This window comes from Neofelis nebulosa, chromosome 6, assembly GCF_028018385.1.
Source record: "Neofelis nebulosa isolate mNeoNeb1 chromosome 6, mNeoNeb1.pri, whole genome shotgun sequence".
Lineage (NCBI taxonomy): Eukaryota > Metazoa > Chordata > Mammalia > Carnivora > Felidae > Neofelis > Neofelis nebulosa.
In genome coordinates, this window is record NC_080787.1 from 132,747,798 (window position 1) to 132,773,051 (window position 25,254).

At 40.5% G+C, this 25,254-nt stretch overlaps 1 protein-coding gene and 1 long non-coding RNA gene across 18 annotated transcripts in view; one reads left to right on the plus strand and one right to left on the minus strand.

The window, feature by feature from the left end:
* The window catches only part of AIG1 (androgen induced 1), a 319,775-nt gene that overhangs the window by 113,914 nt on the left and 180,607 nt on the right, over positions 1–25,254 (plus strand). The window contains exon 4 of one of the 16 annotated variants that reach the window (XM_058735502.1): positions 3,530–4,493. The exons of 14 other annotated variants lie outside the window; for them this stretch is intronic. In XM_058735502.1, coding sequence (XP_058591485.1) covers positions 3,530–3,673 — 144 coding nt within the window. In that variant the 3' untranslated portion in view covers positions 3,674–4,493. Of the gene's footprint in view, positions 1–491; positions 640–3,529; positions 4,494–25,254 lie in introns of those variants that run through there. One more of the 16 variants, XM_058735503.1, reaches the window with a different exon arrangement.
* Positions 12,918–23,689, minus strand: LOC131514978 (uncharacterized). Of its 2 annotated transcripts, XR_009263371.1 has the most exons (5): positions 22,979–23,689; positions 22,060–22,127; positions 20,952–21,064; positions 18,670–19,448; positions 12,918–13,630 (listed from the first exon to the last, which is right to left on the minus strand). It is a non-coding gene; the product is annotated as an uncharacterized LOC131514978 (long non-coding RNA). The 2 variants fall into 2 exon arrangements; XR_009263370.1 differs by having other exon boundaries at positions 22,060–23,689.

Below are 25,254 nucleotides of genomic sequence, written 5' to 3' on the forward strand. Positions count from 1 at the left end.
AATTGGATTTATTTCAGGATGGCTGAACTTGGAATGTGACGTTTTGCCAAGTCAGAATCTCACTTGCCCAGACAACACACATGTGGATTTTGTAGTTGTCTTCTTTTTAAAATAGTATATGTCTGTAGTGCCATTGATTAATGTAATGTTGCATTAATGTGCTGTTATAACACCCCAGGGCATGCATGCATTCTTCTGCCAGCAGCAAAAAAATTCCCCAAACTAAAGTTTTTAATAAACTACAGATTCCAGGGCAAAAAAAAAGAAAAAAAAAAACCATCAACCATGAGAATTTATGGATAGCGAAAGTACTTGAAGAATCAACTTTTGATAAGCTTGCCAATGGAAATACACTGTAATTGTTCTATAATTTCATTCCTGTAAATCATTAGTCATTGTCTATATCTCTTCATTTATTGAATCTTTTCAATGACCCAGATACCTGACTGTGTTGTGCCACAACGTTGCCTTTTATTTTTGTTTCTTAACAGTCCAGTGTTGATTCAGTCAGATTGTCAGATCCAGACTTCAGGGAAAGCTGACATAGACACATATGTGACATGGCTCAAGCTGCAAAAATTAAAATTGAATTCTTCACCATCCATTGTAAATAGGACTTTCTTCAGCACGGCGCTGATGTAAGTCTGGCACAGGGTCATTCTGGACCTATTTTAAGTAACAACTATTTTTTTCCCTTTCTCAAGGTAGTTTTCAATCTTTAACTGTCATATTTTCCCTCTTACAAAAATCTGGAATCCTATTTTGCTAAATCAATTAGCCAAGGTAAAATTTAATGGAATAAAAGCAATCTTGATAGAATATATGCAACTTTGTAAACGAAGACGCAACTTCAGCCTGCTATCAGGGGGCATGAATCCTGTTCTCCTCTTCCCCAGTTTCCAGGGGAACTGTTGTTGGCAAATATCTATTTGATAAGAGAAACCCAGGCAAGTTTTTGCTTTTTAAGTGTAACCTTCTCTTAGCCTTACAGTGGATTTAAAACACAGAAAGTGACATTTCTCTTTATAACCCCCTAAAACTTTTAAGATCCAGAAGAAAGCAAAAGATATAAAGACAAAAAATAAATAAAAATTCAGTGCTCCTTAAAGGGAAGAAAATTTTTCTATAATCCAGTTTTAGGAATCAACATTTTGATGTAAGTAATTTATAGTTATAGTCATAAGATCACTAAGTTCAAGCATGCAGAAAACCATTCCATTGTCTTTGCTAACAGAGACCAATTTAAATGAGCTGGACCTGATCTTAGTAAGATGCCTTCAAATCCAACTGGTGTTGATGTTCACAGTTGAAATAAAGAAGAGGGTATTTCTTTTAGATTTCAATACTTTTAGATTTGGACATTTTTTCATGGATTCTGCAAAATCAATATCAATTAAGATTAACAATTAACGAATTAAGGGATAGTATCTCTGCAGTAGGTGGTTATCTGCGTTAAAAAATTCTGTGCTGGGGCACCTGGGTGGCTCAGTCAGTTGAGCATCAGACTCTTGATTTCAGCTCGGGTCATGATCTCCCAGTTCATGAGATCGAGCCCCATGTCGGGCTCTACCCTGGCAGCATGGGGCCTGCTTGGGATTCTCTCTCTCCCTCTCCCTCTCTTTCTCTCTCTCTCTGCGCTCCCCCCACTCATGCACACACACACACACACTCTCTCTCTGAAAATAAATAAATAAACTTTAAAAACTGTATGCTAAAGGGACAAGGCGCATGAGGTCATAAGCACTATAAACTCAGAAGGTGTTAGGGTGAGCACCCTGTACCCCATAAGGGTAATACAAAGGGGCGTGTGGTGGAACAAGTTGGGGAAGCTGTCACTCCCTCCCAGACATCATCTCTTTTGTGAATGCAGATTTTTTTTTCTTTTTTGACCAAGTTGTAATGACCTAAGACTTAGATTCCATCCCATGACTGCCCTTGCTCTAAAACTGCCAGATAGCATACCTCCCATGTCCCAATTATGCAGTCCTCTTGTGTTTTTCTGGTGTTTGTATTCCCATAGTTGCAAATAAAAAGTATATTTTTAGTTTTAGAATTTTCCTTTCCATTAAAAAAAAAAAATCCCTGAAGATTTGTGGCACCAGTGTTATTTCTGTTAATGTCATTGCTTCCATAGCAGCAAGCTGAGACTTTGTAAGAAACTATGTTTACAAAAAAGCAATTATCTAAGTGAACATTATAGCTACATGTAGCAAAGTTTCAATTTAGATTTCCTGTAACCATTACAACACACACACACACACACACACACACACACACACACACAAGCACTTCCAATCTGTGTTATAAACACAGTGTAATTGGCCAAGGAGCTGTCGGTAAAGCTGAGGTGTGACCGGTTTTTTGGACTTCTCCAGCAGAATAAAAACTCACACAGTTCACCTTCTGAGCCGTAGAAGGTAGGATCTTCCCTCCTCTCAAATCCCAAAGGGAGCAGAGCATACAATCAATGAGATCGTGCTGTTATTCAATCCTTAGGATGGGTTTCATGAAAAAACAGAGAGGAAACAGAAAATAAATTTCCAGTTTTTCACAGCTCCTCTTGCTAAGCATAAATGTAACGTTTTTATTTTACCCAGAAGATTCTTCCCTCTTGGAACTGCAGTTGGTAGAGGCATGTCTTTAATTTAAGATATTTCAGATTTGCTTTAACCATCTAGGTCAGAGATTTCAGTGGCCGTTCTATAAAGAAATCCAGATGCCTGTGCGAATGGGAATTTCTAATTAGATCTAAGTCGGTATAGTGTGAGATGAGAATGACATCTGGAGAAAGCATGCTGAGGAAGACACTGCCCAGCTTTTTACCTTCATGTGAGTAGGGCTGACCTTCTCAAGTGCTCAAATGTGGCTTGGCATTAGCAATCTTCTCTGCAAATCGAATTCCCAAACCTTTCTGGTGGGCCTGGCCTATGTTGGGTTGTGCGGGTAAAAGCTAGCTAGGAAATAAAATTAATATTTTTCTGCAGCCTTTTCAAGCAACACCCTTCATGAAGATAATCAAATTCGGGAACTCTCGGCCACAGAACTTTGTAGCCATTGTGCAGAAGTACAAGCGAAATAAGAGCTGTGGGCCACTTCCCCCCTTCATGCTGAGAGCTCTCAGTTGCATGGAGAACACAGCCATGAATCCAGAGTAAAATAGATGGATACAGACAGAAGAAGCAGAGTGACACATAAGCAGCCAACTGTGTTATATAATCGGGGGGTCGGAAGGGCCAGTGATGCAAGGTCTTGTTAGACTGTCAAGGCTTAATTCTTAGGACACATTTTGAGGAACAGAAGGCTGTAATTTAGTGAGGAGGAAGAACAGTGTGCTTCGGTTGCATCCAGCAAAATAGTGGCATCATAAACCCGAGCAACACTGCAGAAATTAAAAATTAAACTCTCCATATTCATACTGCATGAAAGCAGCCCCATAAAACTCTGATCTCTCATTCACCAATCAAAAAACCTTCTCAACCATTTCAGATATTTCCCCCAGCTATTCTGAAATTCAGTTTCTTTATTCTAGGGTCCTAAAACAAACAAACAAAACAACAACAACAACAACAACAACAACAAAAACCCTCCATTTTATAATTCAAGAAAACTGCTGCAGCCAACAGAAATCAAGGTGGTGGAGCCCTCAGGAAGCCACGGGCAGAGGCACTGCTAAGGAGGAGGGACGGTCACCCCCATGGTCCTGCGCTAGTGATCCAGCCAAAGCCAGTCCCAAAGGAGAAGCCAGTGAAATGCAGGGAGCTTCTCCTCCAGGGCCTCGTGTGGCATGGGCCCTGAGCCTCTCCCTGCATTGAGATAACTTTGTGTTTACCTGGAAGGTTGGCTGAAACCACTCCACCCCTCACTGATTCTTCAGTAAAGAAAACACAGCTCTTGCTGTAATGATTTAATAAGAAGTAAATGTTATAATTCTGATGTGTTTCCTAAATATTGAATTTATTAAACATCTATGTAGGTAGTGAACAGGATGCTAAAATTATAGTACCTCTTAGATCATTGTGGTAGACAGGCAGATGGCTCCCAGAGAAGTCTACACCCTAATCCCTGAAACTGATGAATATGTTATGTTACACAGCAGAGGGGCGGAGTTAAGAATGTAGCTGGACTGTACATTGAGAATCCACTGATCTTCAGGTAAGGAGATTATCCAGGTGTATCCATTTAGACCCAGTGTGATCACAAGGTCCTTTAAATGTGGAAGAGGGAGGCAGAAGAGTCAATGTCAGAGCGATGAGATATAAGGAACGCTCCATAGGGAGTGTTCCTGGGTGGCTCAGTCTGTTAAGTGTCCAACTCTTGATTTTGGCTCAGGACATGATCTCACCATTTGTAGGTTTGAGCCCCGCATCAGGCTGTGTGCTGACAGTGCAGAGCCTGCTTGGGATCTGTCTCTCTCCCTCTTTCTCTGCCCCTCCTTTGCTCACACTTTCTATATCAAAATAAATAAAGAAACTTGAAAAAAAAAGAAAAGAAAAGAAAGACTCAACAGGTCACTGCTGGCTCTGAAGATGGAGGAAAGGGCCATGAGCCAAGGAATACAGCTTCTGTAGATTCTGGAAAAGGCAAGAAAATATATTCTTCTTTAGAATATTAGGAAGGACTGTAGACCTGACAACATCATGATTTTAGCCCAGTGAGACCCATGGCAGACACCTGATCTCCAGAAACTGTTCAAGGAATTTGTGTTGTTTTAAGCTCCCATGTTTGTGGTAGTTTGTTATAGCAAGGACCCACAAACATATGGCCAACTAATCTTTGACAAACCAGGAAAGAATATCCAATGGAATAAAGGCAGTTTCTTCAGCAGATGGGGTTGAGAAAACTGGACAGCCACATGCTGAAAAATGAACCTGGACCACTTTCCTAGACCATACACAAAAATAAACTCAAAATGGGTGAAAGACCTAAACTTAAGACAGGAAGCCATCAAAATCCTCAAAGAGAAAGCAGGCAAAAACCTCTTTGATCTCGGCCACAGCAACTTCTTACTCAACATGTCTCCAGAGGCAAGGGAAACAAAAGCAAAAATGAACTACTGGGACCTCATCAAAATAAAAAGCTTCTGCACAGCGAAGGAAACAATCAGCAAAACTAAAAGGCAACCGACGGAATGGGAGAAGACATTTGCAAATGACATATCTGATAAAGGGATAATATCCAAAATCTATAAAGAAGTACCAAACTCAACACCCAAGACAAATAATCCAGTGACAAAATGGGCAAAAGACATGAATAGACACTTTTCCAAAGAAGACATCCAGATGGCTCCAATGAACATGTGAAAAAATTCTCAACATCCCTCATCATCGGGGAAATACAAATCAAACCCATAATGAGACACCACCTTACACCTGTCGAAATCGCTAACGTTAACAACTCGGGCAACAACAGATGTTGACAAGGATGCAGAGAAAGAGGATCTCTTTTGCCTTGCTGCTGGAATGCAAACTTGTGCAGCCACTCTGGAAAACAGTACGGAGGTTCCTCGAAAAATTAAAAATAGAACTACCTTATGACCCAGCAATTGCACTGCTAGTTATTTATCCAAAGGACATAGGTGTGCTGTTTCGAAGGGGCACATGCACCCCAATGTTTATAGCAGCACTATCAACAATAGCCAAAGTATGGAAAGAGTCCAAATGTCCATCAATGGATGAATGGATAAAGAAGATACCTATATCTATATCTATATCTATATCTATATCTATATCTATATCTACACAATGCAATATTACTCGGCAATTAAAGAATGAAATCTTGCCATTTGCAACAACATGTTTGGAACTAGAGTGTATTATACTAAGCAAAATTAGTCAGAGAAAGACAAATATCACATAACTTCACTCATATGTGGACTTTAAGATACAAAACAGATTAACATAAAGGAAGGGAAGCAAAAATATTAAAACAAGGAGGGGGACAAAACATAAGAGACTCTTAAATACAGAGAACAAACTGAGGGTTGCTGGAGGGGTGTTGGGTGGGGGGATGAGCTAAATGGGAGAGGGGCATCCAGGAGGACACTTGTTGGGATGAGCACTGGGTGTTATACATAGGGGATGAATCACTGGATTCTACTCCTGAAATCATTATTGCCCTATATGCTGACTAACTTGGATATAAATTAAAAAGAAAAGGAAGGAAGGAAGGAAGGAAGGAAGGAAGGGAGGGAGGAAGGGAAGAAGGGAGGGAGGGAGGGAAGGAGGGAGGGAGGGAGGTTAAAAAAAAAAACAATGGTGTGATTTCCTTCACATGGTGTCAGAAATTACCTTGTTCATTTGCTTCATTTTCTTATGGTCTCCCTTTGAACTCAAGAATACCTGCTCTGGGCCAGTTCGGGCGGGGGGGCGGGGGGGTACCCTGCCTGTGTGTTCACTGCTCATCCTGGAAGTTGGGAGCAGAGTTTGGAATACACTGGTGCTCAACAATTACTTCTTGAATGTCAAGTGAATAATTGTGTGCGTAAGTAAATGATTAGAAATCAATCTTCTCTCTGGAGCTTCTGCAAGATATATACATAGAAAATCACCAAGGGAAGGTGGAGGGTAGTAAAGGATCAGAGACCCACAGGGAGAGTAGATCTAAAGAGTACAGTAAAGTTTCAGAATGTATCAGTTACAGAACAATTAAGATTTAAACCCTCTGTGTGTTTGAAAGAGCCTAGGAAGCAGAAGAATGTAAGGCTGCAGAAAGAAGTTAACTTTGATACAGGAAGAATAGTGGGTGTTCAACCACAGAAAACTGTTAAATGCCTTTTTTAGATTGACTTACCTTAGTGCTTTAAATCAGTTTTTATCGGAAGACAATAAAAAAGTGAAATTAACCTACAGCAAAAAATATAGTGAGAAACTGGACCTAGCAGAGAAACTGGGTGGAGCATCAATTGTGAAGCAAAATCAATATGGAAAAAATGTGTATCCTGCTAAGGCTTTCACTGTGCCTGTAAATATTAACAGGCAGCTTTCCACATTTGTTACATCACAAAGAAGGGAAAGATTACATTTAGAAACTCCCACAAAGTAAAAGCCAGGGGTTTTATGTGTTTCTCTTTGTTCATTTTCTGCATTGCTGGTTTGCAGGCAGATGTTTAACCCTACCTTTGCTTTTTGACGCTTCACTCATCATCAAATGTTCCTTAAGCACTCTGCACATAATAACTTGTTTAATTCTACCTATGAGGCAGGTGCCATATACACCATTTTTATAGATGAGGAAACTGAGCCTTTGCAAAAGTTATGGTGACTGCCTGAGGTTGCACCGTGACTTAGTGGTAGAGTGCGAAGTTAAGCCCAGGCAGTTTGTGGACACCACAAAGTGTCCACTCTCTTAGCTGCCCCCCACGCCCTGCATACACCAGATGCTGGGCTGGGTCCTGGGATAGATTGGACCCAGTTCCTGGCCTCATGAGGCTCACACTCTTGTAGGAGAGCCATACTGGAAATGAGAATGGCACAAATGTCTATGGTGACTGGTGCCATGAAGGAGACACACAGCATAGGATTCTGAGAAAGTGAATAAATACCAGGGTGGGACTAATTCAGTTCTGGGAACCAGAGGCCAGTCACGTTGCAGGTCTCCCACTTTTATTCTGTGCCAAGAGCAAAAGAATACTTATATGTGAAAATGTGTATCCATATAAATGCCTCATATGCAAACATTAGGTGAGGGGAGGTTGATGAGATGTCATCTGAATGAGTTTTTAAAATTGCAACAGTAAGTTAATTTCTACATTTTTTTTTTCTTTCTTATAGTATGACACCTGGTCTGATTATCCTTTATCTCAGTCCGGCATTTCTCATCCTCAGCAATATTGAATATTTGGGCCAGATAATTCTTTGTTGTGGGGGAGAGGAGTCCATTGTTGAATGTTTAGCAACATTGCTGGCCTCCTCCCACTAGTAATAACCCTTCCCCACCCCAAAGTGTGACAACCAAAAATGCCTCCAGGAATTGCTGGATGTCCCCTGGAGAGCAAAATCAGCCCAGGTTGAGAAGCAGTGTGGTAAGCCACCAATAATTCAAATTCCACCTATGTCTGAAGTCCAATTACCTTGCCTAATGCTTCCAACCCATTCATGTCTCCAACTTTTCTTCTTGGCAACACTGAAGTCTTTGAAGCTCAGCAGTTATATTTCTTAATTCAGACACACACACACACACAACACACACACACACACACACACAACACAACATACACACACACCCATCTGAGGCTGGCTACCTTAGGACGGGAAGGAATATGTACAGGAAGGAAGAAAATCAGCCCTTAGCTCCCCACTGCTCTGCACAGGGTTTGATTTGAGTTTTGTACCTCACTCTGCTGCATAGGAAGAAAAGAAAGGTCAGGGTGGAAAGAACCATCTAGCACTATAGATTGGCTGAGGCATGGAAATAAACAATTCTGAAAGATGGCAATCCTGAGCAAAGGACCTACCAGATGATGACGTTTGATCTTCTGGGGAAAATGTCTCATTACTTTATAGTTACACCTATCCCAGCCTTAAGACTGAGTCATGAAATGTAAATGTGGTACCATATGGTGTTGCACTCCTGAGGAAAGAAGGTAAGATGTGTGAGTGTAGGAGAGCTTTGAGTGGCTGTGCCTGAGACAAGAGGTCCCTTGAGGTTAGTTCCCATTCAGACCAAAACTTAGAAGGTCCCAAAGGTGAGGTAGCAGCATGAAGAACAGTCAAACAATAGAAATTAAAGTGAATTTTAAAGGCTTGCATGGCCAGCATCTGTTCTCGTAAGACAGCAACTCAACAAAACAGAAAGACTTTCTGCTTTTAAACCAAGAAAGGCAGACTTAATCTGTAAAGCCTGTGCTTTGCGTGGGAGATGTGATGGAGGGGAAAAAATGGAACCACGAAGCAGCCATCTCTGGATCAACTTCTTAAAAAGCATCGTGATCCTAAGTCTTAACAAATGTCAAAATGAAGCCTTAAATAGCCCCACTGAATTCTACATCCCTGAAGTTGTTCCTAGAGCTTTTTGATTTTTTGCAGTAAAATTATAGAAAAGGTAGATTTTTTAATGTGCTAAATATTCTTACGGTACCATTTTAAATGTAATTATGTATGTTTAGTTATATTGTTGCTGCATTTTATTAATGAATCCAGAAACAATTATCGTGGGCTATCAAATGCCGGTTAGTGTGCCTGGAGATACAAATACATACTTTGTTGCTGACTTCAAGGATCTTATTATCTGGTGGAGAAAAAAAAGATGAGGAAACTATCACAATGCAGGCTTTCAAATGTTTTGACAGAGTATAGGATGGCATAATAAATAAGGGGCAGCCTCCCGCTCAAACATGGAGGTCATGAGAAGAGAGCAAGTATCTGGAAAGTTCTTTCTGAGAAGACGAAAATCTGTGTGAGCAATTAAAAAAATAAAAATATTACTTAATTTAGTCGATTTGAGACTTTAAACAAGTCCATTTTGAATATCTATTCTTATTACTCCTCTCATAAATGATGAAACATGGACTATAATCAAATAGAAAGTTGGAATTATAGAGAAACATAGATCTTTCGTGAGTGTTTGAATAATTGCCACAGCACTGAACAAAAGAATAATAAAATATATGGTTGATTTTTCCTATTAAGAGTATTTGCCAAAGCCTAATAAAATTCTCTTGATATCTTGCTTCATAAAGTGACGGAAGGGAAATGCCTCCGTGTTTTCCTACATTTAAAGCCACTAAGATATGTTACTGCCAAGATATGCAAATATCTGCCTGGACTGGATGTAGGGGTGACAGGTTGAGTCTGGAATGCTTGTTGCTCTCAACATGCAGTTTTAAAGAGCACTGGACTTGGGATCAGAAAACTTTAACGCAAACCCTACTCTACCGTTTAGTCAGCTGTGAGATTTTAGGCAAGCCACCTCACCTTTCTCAGCCTCACTTACCTCCTGTGTAAGATGGGGTTCCACAGAATGACTGCAAAGATTAAATGAAATACAGGAAAGCCATGGGGGAGGGGAAGAAAAAAAAAGACGTTAGAGTGGAAGAGAGCCAAAGCATAAGAGACTCTTAAAAAACTGAGAACAAACTGAGGGTTGATGGGGGGTGGGAAGGAGGGGAGGGTGGGTGATGGGTATTGAGGAGGGCACCTGTTGGGATGAGCACTGGGTGTTGTATGGAAACCAATTTGACAATAAACTTCATATATTGAAAAAAAATAATAAAAATTAAAAAAATAAATTAAAAAAATAAAAAATAAAGTAAGCTCTATGCCCAACATGGGGCTTGAACTCATAAAAAAAAAAAAAAAAAGAAAAGAAAAGAAAAAAGAAAAGGAAAAGAAAAGAAATACAGGAAAGCCTTGTTTTGCGAGCATAATTCGTTCCTGAAACACGCTCGTAATCCAAAGCACTTGTGTATCAAAGTGAATTTCCCCATAAGTAATAATGGAAACTCAGATGATTCATTCCACAACCCCAAAATATTCATATAAAAATGATTAAGATACTGTAATATGACACAAAATAATAAAATACAAAATATAAAGAAAAACAAATTCACCTGCACCTACCTTTGAAAACCTTCGTGGCTGGTGTGAGGGAGACAAGAGAGAGGGGGGTTATTGTGTAGGACGACTTTCACTACCACTAATGGAATCACTGCTATCTATTGGCTTAATGGAATCCTTTTCGTGCAAATTTAACAAGGAACCTATCCAATGACACTCGTTTTTGCCTCCTTTTGAGGATTTTGCAGGAATGTGACATTGCATTGATGATCACCCACAATCCCGGAGCGAGAGAGAGAGACAGAGACAGAAAGAGAGAGAGAGAGAGAGAGAGAGAGACAGAAACCATTGGCTCAGTTGTGATCATGTGACATTCAGTGTCATGTAATACTCATATTGGAAGACATTGCTCATTTATCAAGTTAAAATTTATTAGAAATGTTTGGTCCTCTTGCAGAACACTCCCAGAAGAAGGAACTCACAATCCAAGGTTTTACTGTATAGGTTAATTTTATCCATTACATTCCCTTAGTAAGTAGCCATTGCCTGAATGGGTATTCTCTTACAACAATACAAGATCATACTTTAACTTAAACATAATTGCAAAATATGTGACAAGGAGTAAATGGAAGGCTCCTGCTGTCTTCCTACTTCCTGCCCCACCCCAGTCTGTCCTCACTATGACCAGAATGATCTTTATGAAACACAGATTGATCGTGTCCCTCTCCTAAGTGGTATCCTTCAGTGCCTACTCATCACTGTCCAGAGGAAACTCAATGCCTTTTATGCAGAGGTCCCTTCTGTTCTGGGGGTGATCTGTGCCCACCTCTCCAGATAATCTCCTGTGCCCCCTGGCACACCCTGTGCTCAGCCAGGCTACATGCACCACCCTCTCTTCTCCTCATGTCTTTGCACACACTCCTTCCTCATATGGGAATGCCCTTGATCCCAGTCCTTCACCCTGCAAAATACTTCTAGCTAGTTCTTGCATGTTCAGTGCAAGTCTCAAGACCTTCCTGTGTGCTTTCCATAGCGTGCCGATATCTGCTTCCCCAGGAAACTTCTCTCCCTGAAACGCCATTGTCCATGTGCGTGCTTCTCTCCCCTGTTGACTCAGACTCCTTGAGGGCAGGGACTCGGGGTCATTGCACTTTGCCTTTGCCTCACCCTGTGCCTGGAACAGTGTCGGTCCTCAGTAAGTCTTGTTGTATGCGTCAATCAATCAATCACTGCGATGGACTGAATGTGTCCCCCCCCCCCCCAAATCCATATGTTGAAATCTTAACCCAAAAGGCAATGGTGACAAGAGGTGCAATCTTTGGGAGGTGATACGGTTATGAAAGTGGAGCCCCCATGAATGGGTTTAGTGCCCTTAAAAAAAGAGATCCAAGAGAGCTCTCTCACTCTCTTTCTACCAATGTTAGGCCCAGTGAGAAGAAAGCTGCCTATAAACCCGAAACTGGGTCCTCAACAGACACATCAATCTGCTGGCACCTTGACCTTGGACTCCAGAACTGTAAGAAATAAGTGTTTGTTGTTTAAGCCTCCCAGTGCGTGATAGTTTTGATATTTGTATTAAAAGAGCCCAAATGGACTAAGTCACTGATATTAATTGACGTACCAAGTGATTAAACATAAGACATACGCATACCAAATGATTAAGACACAAGACAAAAGAAGTATAATTTGTACTGCCAGAATACAAGTTCTTCATTCTTCAGAAACTTCCATCCCCAAATGAAACAAGGTATCAGTTGTCCGTAAATCTGCTATGCATGATTTCACTAAATACTCTTTGGTAGCCAAGACTGCTACCTGCTAACTCAGCATACATTGTTTCTTTTCTCCAAAGTAATACACTTATTTTGAGTGGGGCACATGGTTACCAATTTTTTTTTAATCTTTATTTCCCAGTCTGCTTTGCAGCTAGATACGGCAAATGGATAAGTTCTGGCAAATAAAATGTAAATGGAAGTGTTTTTGCGGGACTTCAGGAAAGCTACTTAATCAGGGCTCATCAGGAAGGCAATCCCCCCTCTCCAGCCTTTATTCTTCTGCTTTTCCTCTTTCTTCTAGCTTGCTTTTTAGAAATGGTAATAAGAGTCTCAGAAGCCATTCTGGACCATGAAACCATGGGTTCATCTTGATGAGGAAAGCCATGTGCTAGGATGTCAAAGCAGAAAGACAGAGGGAGTCCTTTCCCTGATGACGCTATTAACTCCTGTGTTGCTGGCCTCTGGACTTACTTATGAGAGGGAACTACATTGATACTCTAAGGCAGCAGTTAACAACTTACAAACTTACAAGTTACAAACCAACAAGTTACAAACTTGTTTAGTAAAGAGCCAGCTAATAAACCTTTTAGGCTCTGGAGGCCACATAGATGTCTGTCACAACTGTGCAGCTCTACTGGTGGATTACAGAGGCAGCCACAGACAACACATACACACGGAGTGACTGTGTTCAAATAAAATTTCAATATACAAAAATAGGCAGCAGGCTGGATTGAGTCCATGGGCTGGCACCTGTTATTCCCTGCTCCAAGACACTGTGACGTCGAGTCTCTGTGGTATCTGTAGCCAAAACTAACCCTGACCAATGCATCGTATTTGGTGAGATGAGCCTTCTAAGTTGGGAGAATGGTCAAGACTCCTGTTTCATTTTTGAAAATAGTTTTTCTTTCAGTAGACTGCTTCTCCCCTACTTTGTCCTGATTGAAATTTACAAAGTCCTGACATTTCTGTTTCCAGACTCTTTTGATTATGGAGACCAAGTGAATTGGATCCAGGGCTTTTCTAGGTTTCCCTCAGTTCCATTATGTTTAGTTTGGAGGGTTCCAGCAGAATATAAATGGGACAGTCGTCAGGTGTGTGGACAAGGAGAATGGAGGACAAAAAACAAGGCCTTTAAGAATGGAGTGAAGGACACCATACCGAGAGCCCCTGAAGCGTGTTTGAGTTATATGATGAAACTTCCAGGCTGACTGGATGGTACCTTATTGTACGGTGTTACCAGGGAGATTTTACAAGCTGAACTGATGTTTAGCAGCAGGGCACAAGCTGGTCTTGAAGATTCTTTTCAGCAAAGACTTTTCCTGATGCTCTTTGGATGTCTTGGCTCTTCTGGTTTAGCTCATCCTGTGAAAACAGAACAAGTACAGAGAGAGAATGGCAAATTGATTTCCCATTCCGTGCAGATTCCAGCCGACGGCTAGTAGCTGTCTGGAGCTCTGTGTTGAGAAGGATTCTGTGGCTGCATTGGGGTTTTAACAGAAGTGGTCTGTGCTTCCCTAGCTGTGTTCTTCGCAGGGGCAGGGGCGCAGGAGAGAAGAGGTCTCAGACAGGTCCTCGCTGTTGGTATAGACTCAAGGAACATGAAAGCTAGAAGGAAGCCATAGTTTAAACAGGCTCTAAACTGTTCTTTTTACATAGGGTGTTAAGGCTCAGAATGCAAAATGCAAGGTTATACAACTAGTGGTAAAAATCACAATTAAAAGTCAGTGGTGGAGGGGGCATCTAGGTGGCTCAGTTGATTAAGCATCCAACTTCGGCTCAAGTCATGACCTCACAGTTTGTGAGTTCAAGCCCTGCATCCGGTTCTGTGCTGACAGCTTAGAACCTGGGGCCTGCTTCAGATTCTGTGTCTCCCTCTCTCTCTGCCCTTCCCCTGCTCACACTCTATCTCTCTCTCTCTCAAAAATGAATAAACATAAAAAAAATTTTTTTTAAGTCAATGGCAGGTATTTTCATTACACATACTACACATATATAAATAAGATCTTTTTACGCCTTTTACTACTTTTCGTAATTTCTCCCTACATAGAACTGGAACCAGCTTGTAAGATCAACCAACACTTTCAGAGCTCCTGTTCCTGGCACTTTATGAACCTGATCCTTCAGACTCTGTTTAGTTCTATGAGCCCCCAGTACCCTTTCAAAAATTAGGGGTGGGGTGGGGATGGAGTTGTTGTCAGGTTAATTATAATCAGATCAGTTTCAATTGCCTGCAATCAAGAACTATGGTTGATATGGAAATTGATCCCAGGAGTGGGTTTCAGGAAACAGACTCTCCAGGAAATATGAAGAAATTGGGAATTGATTCTCTAACCTAGATTAGGTAGATTGCAAAGTCCTATTTAATATCCAGAAGGTGATTCCAACAGCTCATGGCACCCAGTGGTCAATGACTTAATTAAATGCATCTGTGCTCATCTTGCATCAACCACTCATGGAGGGAAGGAAAGGTTTTGGATTACCACTGCCATGGAAGACAGTGGAAGACATGGAAAGACATGGAAAAGATATAAGAGATCCGAGGCCCCTAAGGTGAGATGTAGAATGAGGAGCTCCAAACCACACCTGCTTGGACCAAGGTACAAGAAAAATCCCAAGAACCTTCAATGGTCATGTAAAAAAAAAAAAAAAAAAAAAAAAAGTCCTTTATGTATGTGGCCTCCAAACAGAGGTATTTTAGTAAAAAATTAAATCCCACAAAGTTTAATCCCATGGGATTTTAAACCATAATGTTAGCTGAACACACAGTATCTTCCAGTGTCCTGGGAAGAGCAGGGCCCAGGGAATTGGAGCAGTTAATTTGGGGGACTCAGAATACCTAGAAATCCCTGCCGCTAAGGGCCTCCCTTGCCCTTCGATGAGGCTTCTCCTCCTTGCTGAAGAGGTTATTCTGCTCCATTACCTGCAGGAAGGTCCGTGCCAGGAAGAGCCACTTTTGGGACCCCAGAATCTTCTCTGTTCTTCAAGCCCAAACCTTTGCAGTAAATTTTTGCCTATCATTTTTAGATAGCAGCATTTCCTAAATTCCTGCTTCCAAGTAATTTATTTATGTGAGATTCTGAAGGTCTCCATGAGTGAGGTTCAATAAATCTCTGTTTTAGAACCTCACAATTTTTCTACTAAAATAAAACAGTTTAGTAAATTGACAAGTCCTTAGTACTAATCAATTACTACAGATATACAATTAAAAGCAATTTTTAAATGAATAAAAATTCTTAAGTGTACTTGGGACTTTCCTCATTGATCTTCTTCTTTTATTCAATCACCGCTTTATTTTTCTCTGTTTCTCTACTCCATTTTATTATTGTTCTTTATTTTAAAGGTAATAAAACCAACATTAGAGAAAAATTAAGATAAAGAAAACATGACCCATGATTCTGTCATTGGTACCCTTTTGGTTTATTTCCTTCAGGGCTTTTTCATTTTCTTTTTTCCTTCTGAACATTATGATAAATATAATGTTTGTGCTTCTTAAACTTAATATATTGCACACATTTTAATCTCTTCGTGTCTCCATAACCTTCTTTCCAAAGGGTGCCTAATACTGAAAAGAGTATAGGCATTAAGCTGTGATTATTAATTATTGAGGAAAGGAACTCTCCTTTATTATACCCAGCTACTGGTGGATATTCAATTACCATTCGCTGAATTGAATTGAAATTCCTTGCCCATTCTAACTTTGTAATATTTTAAACATTCTTCCAACATCTTTATGGTTATAGCTTTTCACATATTTTTATTTAAGATAGAGTCTGACAAGTGGGGTCACTGGTCATGTGGTATGACCGTGTTTATAGCTCAATGTGTGTTGCCAAATTGCTTTCTTTCTGGAAGGGCTGTATCAATTTACGCCGCTCTCCGGCAATGCATGAGGTCACCAACCTCACTGCCCCCTTGTCAGCTCTCATGCAATAGGAGGGGGTACAGCATCTCATTGTGATTTTAGTGTGAATGTTTCCTCATTTGTGTATTTACTAATTGCATTTTCTCATTTGTGAATTTGCTTACTTTGCGTTAGCAATTTGAATGAAGTCTATCTAGAGCGAAGATAGTCATTTATACTTACTGCAAGTATTGGCCTCATTTGGGTCTTTTTATTTTCCATTTAGTTGTAGGAGTTTTTGGAACAGCTTTACTCTCAGTTGAAGAGAAAACTATTAGCCTTCTTCTGAGAGTCCCTTGAGCTCGGAAGATTTGCAACCTAGTGAAAATGCTCCTGTCCCTTTGCTTTAGTTGCTGGCATTAATTGACCAAAAGGGAGACAACTTATTCTTAACTGCTGTCAGCTAATCCAGGAAACACTTGAAATTACCTCGTCCTACGAGGCAGTACTGCTTGGATGGTCAAAAACAGAATAAAGTACCAAAGGCTGCCCGTTGTTACTATCCCTTTCCAACTAGGAAATTTGCCTCCATTTGATCAAACCCTCCTGCCCAACTTCTTGTCCCTGAAGCAGGTGTTTGACATATGTCTTCACAAATATTTGCAGATTTCTCTCTTCTTCCAAACCTGCTTCTCATGGAGTAGCCATGTGGCCCCCACTTCTCCACGAGAAATTGAGTCTAAACAGAACAAAAACAGTTGCCACTATCAAAGGTAGTGATTCCTAGAATTGGGTATCCTTGCTCATTCTCAGCATCGTGCAAATCATATCTTTTGTTCTTTTCCTAAACCTCTGCCACTTTCTGACCCCCAACTCCATAGTTTATTCTAGTAAACTACACCTGTTTTTTTCTAGCAAAATACACCAATTGGTGTAGTTCACCAATTTTTAACTTTAGTTTTCCCTTAGGGGAGGAAAGAAAGACTAATTCAACTTCTAAAACTTTTTTTTTTTTTTCAGAAATTTCTGCCTTAATCCTATTCCCTCACATTTTACTCCTAGACTCTAACTGAAACATCTTTTCTTTCTGAGGAAACCTCTGTGAACTGCAAGACACTGAAAACAGGATCTGTATTTGTCGTTTCAAAATTAATTAAATAGAAGTGATATCTTCCAAAGCATCAGAACTCAGATATACATTTGTACTAAAGGTAATTGGTTAACACAAAGTTGCACAGAAACAAATTCCATACCTATACGGGGGGTGTATGTGTTTTATTTAACAAAACATTGGGAGAAATTATTAAATCAGAGGTCAGGAGATGGGTCTTAGTTCCACTTGGCCAATTATCAGCTAAATGGCCTTGAGTGTGTCATTTAACTTCTTTGAGGCTCAATTTCCTTACCCACAAAACTGGACTTTCAAGCTTTAGGGTTGTCTTTAGCGAAACAACTCAGTTTTCAAGTGAAAAATAAAAAAATAAAACAGACACTTGTAGAATTCTTCTGGTTGAAGTAACAGCAGGAGGCCTAGGGTCCCATCCTCTTAACCACCCCAATCTTCTGTTTCTCAGGGCTTCAGAGGCTGCTCCAAGGAACCCTCAGATTACCCATTATCATGATGTCTTAATTCATGTTTGGAACGACCAAGTTCTCCTCTAGCTCTGAAATGCTGTACTCTCCAGTGGTTAAAATTCAGATCATGCTAGGATTGGATTGGGTATTAGCAGGGTGGTGAGACCCGGGCATTTGGGGGTATCCAGGAATAGAGAAGTGATGCCTCTGTCTGCCGTCTACACAAGCGCATCGATGTGTCATGAAATTTTTTTAGTAGGAATAACACAAGTGCTTTCTGTGCACCGTGAACTGTAAGGCAGATCATCCTATATTACCTCCTTTAATCCTCTCCATCAACTTCATCTGAAACTACTCACCCCACCCCACTCCAAACACAGTAGTCCAGCTCAGGTCATAGGGCCCCTTCTCTTATTTTAGGTTCCAATGTATATGTCACATTCTAAGAGAAGTCTTCTTTGGCCATCCTAACTAAAGATATCCTGGACATCGTATCGTGTTTGATTCACAACATTTATTACTACCTGCATAAGTATTTAATCAGCTTATTAGTTTGTTATATTTATTTTTACTTGTATAGTTTCTGACTCTCTCCACATACTCTGAAATGTGGACCCCATGGAGAATAAAGATGTTGTCTATCTTGTTCATCACCAAATCCTCAACACCGAGAAAAGTGCCTTGCGCACAGTAGATGCCTTGTAAGTATCGGGCGAATGAATAAATGAACAAGAGAGGTACTTATTGTAATCTCTGTTGCACAGATGAGGAAACTGAGGCTTAGAGAGGTTTAATTACCAGCTGTAAATCATATAACTGGTAAATGATAGAACCTTCATTCAAAGTCAAGTTTGACCTAAAATCAACTGGCGTCTCTTGGTGGAACCATTTTCAACACTAATCAATGCCCATATCTGCCTGGTGGAATGCTAATAAGATAATGATTACAACAATAATGAAAATTATGATACCCATAATTGCATACCGAATGTGTGTTCCTGGGGCTTCTGCTTGATCACCTACAGAGCACGCATCACCTTAGCTAGCAGCACATTCATCATTGGGTCATCTAATTTTTGAAAAGTGTTCTCTCGAGCCAAAAATCTACCTTCATGAGTCTTCCACTCACTGATCCTAGTTTATCCCTCCGTAACAAAACAGAACAAATCCTTTCTGGCTGCCAGATAGGAGAGGGGGTGAGCAGCAGCAGGGTGGACTCTGTCTGAATTTCCTGAGTTTCTTGCCGGTGTGCAAGTACCTGGTAAGCCAAACATTCCCAAGTGGTCAATTTACAAGGCAGTTTACCTGCCTTGGGTACTTTAATGAGTAGTAGTGTTGTTGTTTCATCTTAAGTAACGGTGATATTCTTTTCCTTCACCAGTAGATCCGTGCATTCTTAAGGAAATTGGGTCCTCACCCCCTGGCTTTGAGTGATCAGTTTTGCTTTTGCAGACTGCCTTCATATGAAAGCCATCTTCGTACAATATTCACTTTCCCCTCTAACTTGGGTGTCATGAAGGCCGACAAGAAGTCTGGTAAATCCTCTGAGCTCCTTGAAACCAAGGCCCAGTAAAAACTTGTTTAATTCAGTTCTTTTGTGGTCTCTGGCTTTAGCCTTTGGCCTTTGAGTGCATTTTCATCCAAGTTCCACTGTGGTCTCTGTGGTCTCCGCTGGTGGCAGCTGGTTCCCAAGGATATTACCTGTGTTTGAATCTAACATGGCTCATAACTTTTATCTAGATCAGTTGCTTTGGTCTGTTCCACCTGAAGAAACAGAGAAAAATGTGATAATAACAGCTAGTATGTAGTAAGCTCTGTGAGCCAAGAGCTGTTTTAAACCCTTTACTTATATTATCACATTTAACAGACAATAACATGTCCTGGGAAAATAGCACAGGCCTCATGAGTGCTTCACATTCATTACTTAATTTCATCTTTAATTTCCATGTCCTGCCTTACAGTATTCTATCTTCCTCAGTGATATGATGGATTAAATGCATAGTCCATGGAAAGAGCTTAGAACAGTGCCTAGCATAGAGTTAGCACTCACGAAATGTTAGCTATTGAGGCTCCTGGGTGGCTCAGTCAGTTAAGCATCCAACTTCAGCTCAGGTCATGACCTCACAGTTCATGGGTTTGAGCCCCGCATCAGGCTCTGTGCTGACAGCTCAGAGCCTGGAGCCTGCTTCAGATTCTGTGTCTCCTTCTCTGCCCCTCCCCCACTCGCACTCTGTCTCAAAAATAAAATTTAAAAAAAAACACAAAAAAAGAAATGTTAGCTATTATTATTACCATATTTCTTTCTTTAAATTTTTTTTAACATTTATTTATTTATTTATTTATTTATTTATTTATTTTTGAGAGACCAAGAGAGACAGAGCATGAGCAGGGGAGGGGCAAAGAGAGGGAGACACAGAATCTGAAACAGGCTCCAGACTCTGAGGTGTCAACACAGAGCCCGATGTGGGGCTCGAACCCACGAACATGAGATCGTGACCTGAAACAAAGTCAGATGCTCAACCAACTGAGTCACCCAGGCACCCTTGTCATATTTCTTTCTGAAAGCTGAATAGATTCAGTATTGTTGGATCTAGACTCACAGTGGAGCATGCATTTTTCTGGCTTAAATCAACATACTATAGTACAGTAGACAGGATGATAAGGTCCAAGTGGTAACATGCTACAGGACAAGAGACCCGTGGTCAAGCATGAGCTCTGCCACTGAATAGATTGAACACCCAGCAAGTTCCTGGGCTCCTAAGACCCTCAGTTTCCTCATCCGTACATGAGACGTGTGAACCTAATGATCTCTAAGACCCTTTGCCCTTCTAAGTCCTCCCCACATATTTCTTTGTCAAAATGTGGGGCTTATCTTTCTTACCATGAGGTTTGTGTCTGTACCATCTCCACCCACCCGTCATGTTAAAAACCCAAATCACTATAATGGAAAATGATTCGGGAAATGCCTAGCAAGGAAGAAGAGAAAAGCCCCCTCCAGGACCTCTCCTGTCTGCTCCCCAGCACTGTCGCTGGTATGCAAAGCCAACCATACCCAAATGGCTTAGGGGGGAAAGCACAGCATGAAATACACTACTGGTAGGATTTGTTTTTTTTTTTTTTTTTTTTTTCAAATGGGTCTCTTAGGATTCTGCTGCATGGAAGGCGGCGTGTCATGGTAAGAAAAGTGCTGACCCAGGAGCCAAGAGCTTTTGAGCTTAACTCCAGCTCCAGCTCTGCCACTGTCTGGTCCTCGGGCAAATGACTTACCTTCCTTGAGCCTTAGTTGTTTTAATTGTCACAAAGGAATTGTTCAAGATCTTCCGATTCTAAAACTCTCTGCTACTAAGTTCTTTATGTGAGAACAATGCTCTGATGAAATCCTATGGACAGAAAAGCATTTTTTTCACTTCTTTCTCTTTTCTTTGCCAAGCGTAATGAGAGTTGGTGTGGAAAAAAAAAAGTGCTGTGAAAAGGTTCATTCAGCCTTTTCTTAATAGATCGAGTGGTTGGTATTTCTGCTGGCTTCTGAAATACATTACAAATCACAATCTGGAAAAAGTTCCAAAGCAGCTCCAAGCTTTCCTGCTGAATTTGGATACATCTTTAGGTCTTACTCTGCAGCTCATCCTTAACAACTGACAAAATATTTACTTTGCTCGGTACAGAAAAGGGTAACATTTTCCAAAATATTAAACTAGGTTGGATTCAGAACACAGACAATGAGGCAAAAAGTTGGACCTCTTTTCCAAGCCATGTCGTTGAATCATTTTCCAGAGTGCCATGAGAAACAGGGCCTTAGTGGATGTTTATGCTCCACGGTAATTCTGAAAAAGACAGAAGCCAGCCAGCCCCTGTCTAGCATGCCCACTGGTGTGTAGAACACAGGTTCTCAAAGTGTGGTCCCCGGACCAGGAGCATCACCATTGCTAGGGAACTGCTTAAATATACAAACTCTCACAACCTATCCCAGAACGATGGAATCAGAACATCCTGAGAGGTGGCCCGGCAATCTGTGTTGTAACGAGTCCTCCAGTAAAGAAGTCCAAGTAAATCTCACACTGGTAAAAGTTTGAGAACCACTGGTGTAGGGCCATGAAGGCTACAGGCACTTCTTACCTTTGAATGGAAAGTGTGAAACAATGGCAAGACTAGTAGCTTTTTCTCATAAATAATTTTTTTCTAACATAAATAAGTTGGTATGTAAGTTTGAAACTTGAGCATATTGTTTTTCGAAATGCTGTCCCCCTCCATCCCCCAGCTTCCTCTACCCTGCCCCCTAATCCCGCCCTCACCTACGTGCTCATGGCAATGGTGTCTGAGTTATTTGGCCATTGTTTAGGACAGTAAAAATGCACTGCAATTTGTTTTAACATACTTGCACATAGCTGGTGGTTCTGATCAGAACTAGTTGTACTTTTAAAAAATTTTCACTTGAGATCTCTCCTAGGGGAAAATAAGGAGACAAAAATGAATGCCTATAATTTATAATTTTGTTATGTTAATTAGTCTTATCATTAACAAAATAACTATTTTTATAAATAAATTGTGATTTTTAATTTTTTTAAGTGTATTTATTTATTTTTTTTTTTTGAAAGAGAGAGAAGCAGAGAGAGGGGGAGAGAGAGAATCACACTCAGGCTCCACAATCAGCACAGAGCCTGAAACAGGGTTTGATCCCATGATCTGGGATCATGACCTGAGCCAAAATTAAGAGTCGGACATTTAACCAACTGAGCCACCCAGCCGCTCCAATAAACTGTGATTTTTTTAAATACAGGAAATTACTCTAGTTGCCAGCTTTAATTAAGAAATAGACTACCATTTAAATGACTATATTGTGTCTATCCAAAATTGCAAATAATTTCTGAGAGGAATGAAGATAATCCTCACAAACACCTCCTCATGCCACTCCAAAATGTCTCACACCTGCCCACTCATGTGTGTGACCTGCCCAGCCACTGCAGGCATCTGAGCTGTGACCTTTGTCCTGCAGTCTCAAGCTTGGCCACGTCATTCAGCCCCAGCGTCCCCCATCTGTTGATTTGGAAGGCTCACAAACCTGTAACTACAGTGATTTCACTCCCAGGTTCCAGCCAGTATTCCAGCTACTTCTATATCTTTCCAGCACCTTAGAGACCTGACAAGAGATCACACATGCAAACCAGAACCCATCAACATGTACCCTAACCTGATTCTCTCTGACATTCCTTTTCTGATAATGAATGTCCCCCTCTCTGCCCTCTACCATCTGCCATAATTTGGGGACAGGAGAGCAGATATAGTAGAAATCACACCCGTTTTGGAACTCTATAGATCTGGATTCAAATCCAGGCTCTTCCACCTACTGGCCACACGCCATGAGGTGACTCCTCAGATGTTCAGCGTCTTCAGGTGCACACTGGAAGATGGCAAACGGGAGGAAGCAAAGATGAAAAGTACATAAAAACAGGATGGTGTACCACATTGTCCGAACCAGAACACATGGAGAATGAAAGGAGCCATTGTTAATAATTATCTCATGATCAAAGAAAACAATAGAAAAGAAAAAAAAGAAAAGAAGGCATAAACAGATTGTGGCAAGAAAAGGACATTTGTTTATCCTATATATCTAGTGTTCTGAGTAACAGGTAGTATGTCCTCAATAAATACTAGTAACCTTTGCCTTTCTTCCTGCCATTCCAATGTTTGCCTTCATTGTTTTCTGAATCTACCTTTTGTTTTCATTCTTCCTGTCCCCAAAGCTGTCCTCAATCCCTGTCACTTGGAGGATAGCAATGTTCTCTTGGTTGAGCTCCTCGCCTTCCATTTCTCCCCTCTAATATATCCTGTGGGCTCATGTCAGTTAATCTTCCGAAACTACATCTCTTAAACCATTCTCTGCCTCAAGACCCTTTAATGACTTCCCATTGCCCACTTAATAAAGTTCGAACTCTCTAGCTTGGCATTTAAAGTCTTCTTTTTGGGGTTCAATCTGTTTTTCCAGACTTAATTCCAAGCGTTGCCCTTTATCTATAGCAAGTTCTTAACAAACTCCACGATTTCCTCACTGCCATGTCTTCCCTCGTGCCTTTGCTTATACGCTCTCGCTCAACTGTTGCATCCTTCTTTTCTGTCTCCACTGTTGAAATCCACTTTTCTTTCATGCTGACATGTGACATCTTCCACAAAGCCCTCCCCAATCTGCCCAGGGAGAAGCTCTCCCTTTGCCCCTTGAATCTACTGACAATGTTGCTTGCATATCCTACAGCACAGGATGTTCTCTGTTGTGTATTATAATCAGGTTTATGTTTCACACATCCTGCAAGGAGGACATACACCTGCTTTATGCTTCTGCCTCAGATACTTCGCACATAAGAGGAGCTCAGTAAGTGTTTACTGAATGAATAAATGACTGAATGAAAGTCACTCTTGCCCTGCCAATAACTAAATACTGTTATGGCTTCCTCAATCAGCCATAAGTTCCCAAACATATATGACAATGATTCTCATCTATTTTGCTTCTTTGCAGAAGTACGAGATTAAACCATCAAGTCAGTGATAGTAAATTTCTAAAACTATACATAACTTTCCCCTGAATCTTCACATTGATGCTACTAGCCTGATTTGCCCCAAAGGACAAGATAATTTAACAATTTTTTTTAAAAAAATTGTTGGTCAAAGAAGCAAATTTGACACATGCCTACAGTGAAAATCAGACATCCAGAAAATACTTACAGTCTGCTGTCTTGACTGCCTCTCTCCAAACTCCAAAATGTGTGCAACAAATTTGTCTCACTTTTTCCTTGCTTCTGTCCCTATTTGAGTTGCAATTTGTGTGTATTCTAGGGTAATGTGGCTCTCCTATCTCTTTTGGTATATTTGTGTGTGTCACTGTTTTATAGTCAATGAGACATACAGATTCTTTTAAGAGAACATCTGTGGTTAAAGTGCTCAGAATGTTTTTAAGAGAAAGCTCCTTGTTTGCAAAGAGATCATTTGGAATGGTGGTAACAGAGGAACTCAGTCATAATTTTCTGACTTCTGTTTTGGTATTTATGCACTTGTTTGACTTACAAATGTGCTCTGGGACAGTGAAAAAAGTCACACCTGTGCAATCTTGCCTTAAAATGACAGTTCTCAAGCTCGTTCTCTATAACTTTTTAATTCAGGAGATCATTTCCTTTACATTAAATAATTGCTCAAATAATTCTGCCAACTGCTGTGAATATTTTTACCTAAGACTTTTATCTCAGTGTGAGTTTTCAAAAATGAAAATATACACCGTTAACTTTCATTGAATTTGAAAAACTTAGGCCTCAGAATTTGCATATGAAAATTATGTAGAAACTACTTAACTTAGGTGACCATTAAAAAATTAATGGAATTACAGAAGGGCAGTTATTTGACAAGTTCTCAAGAAACTTGGGATGTCAGGACAAGCCACCAAGCATCCTATTTCCATAAATAACCTAGCCTAAAGAAAGATAATTAACTGTCTGAATTTCTGTCACTGAGTTACAACTCTTGAGCAAAAATAATAGACTTCTCAGCAGTAGGGAGGTTGTCCCAGAAGGCAAGAATCTTACCTATA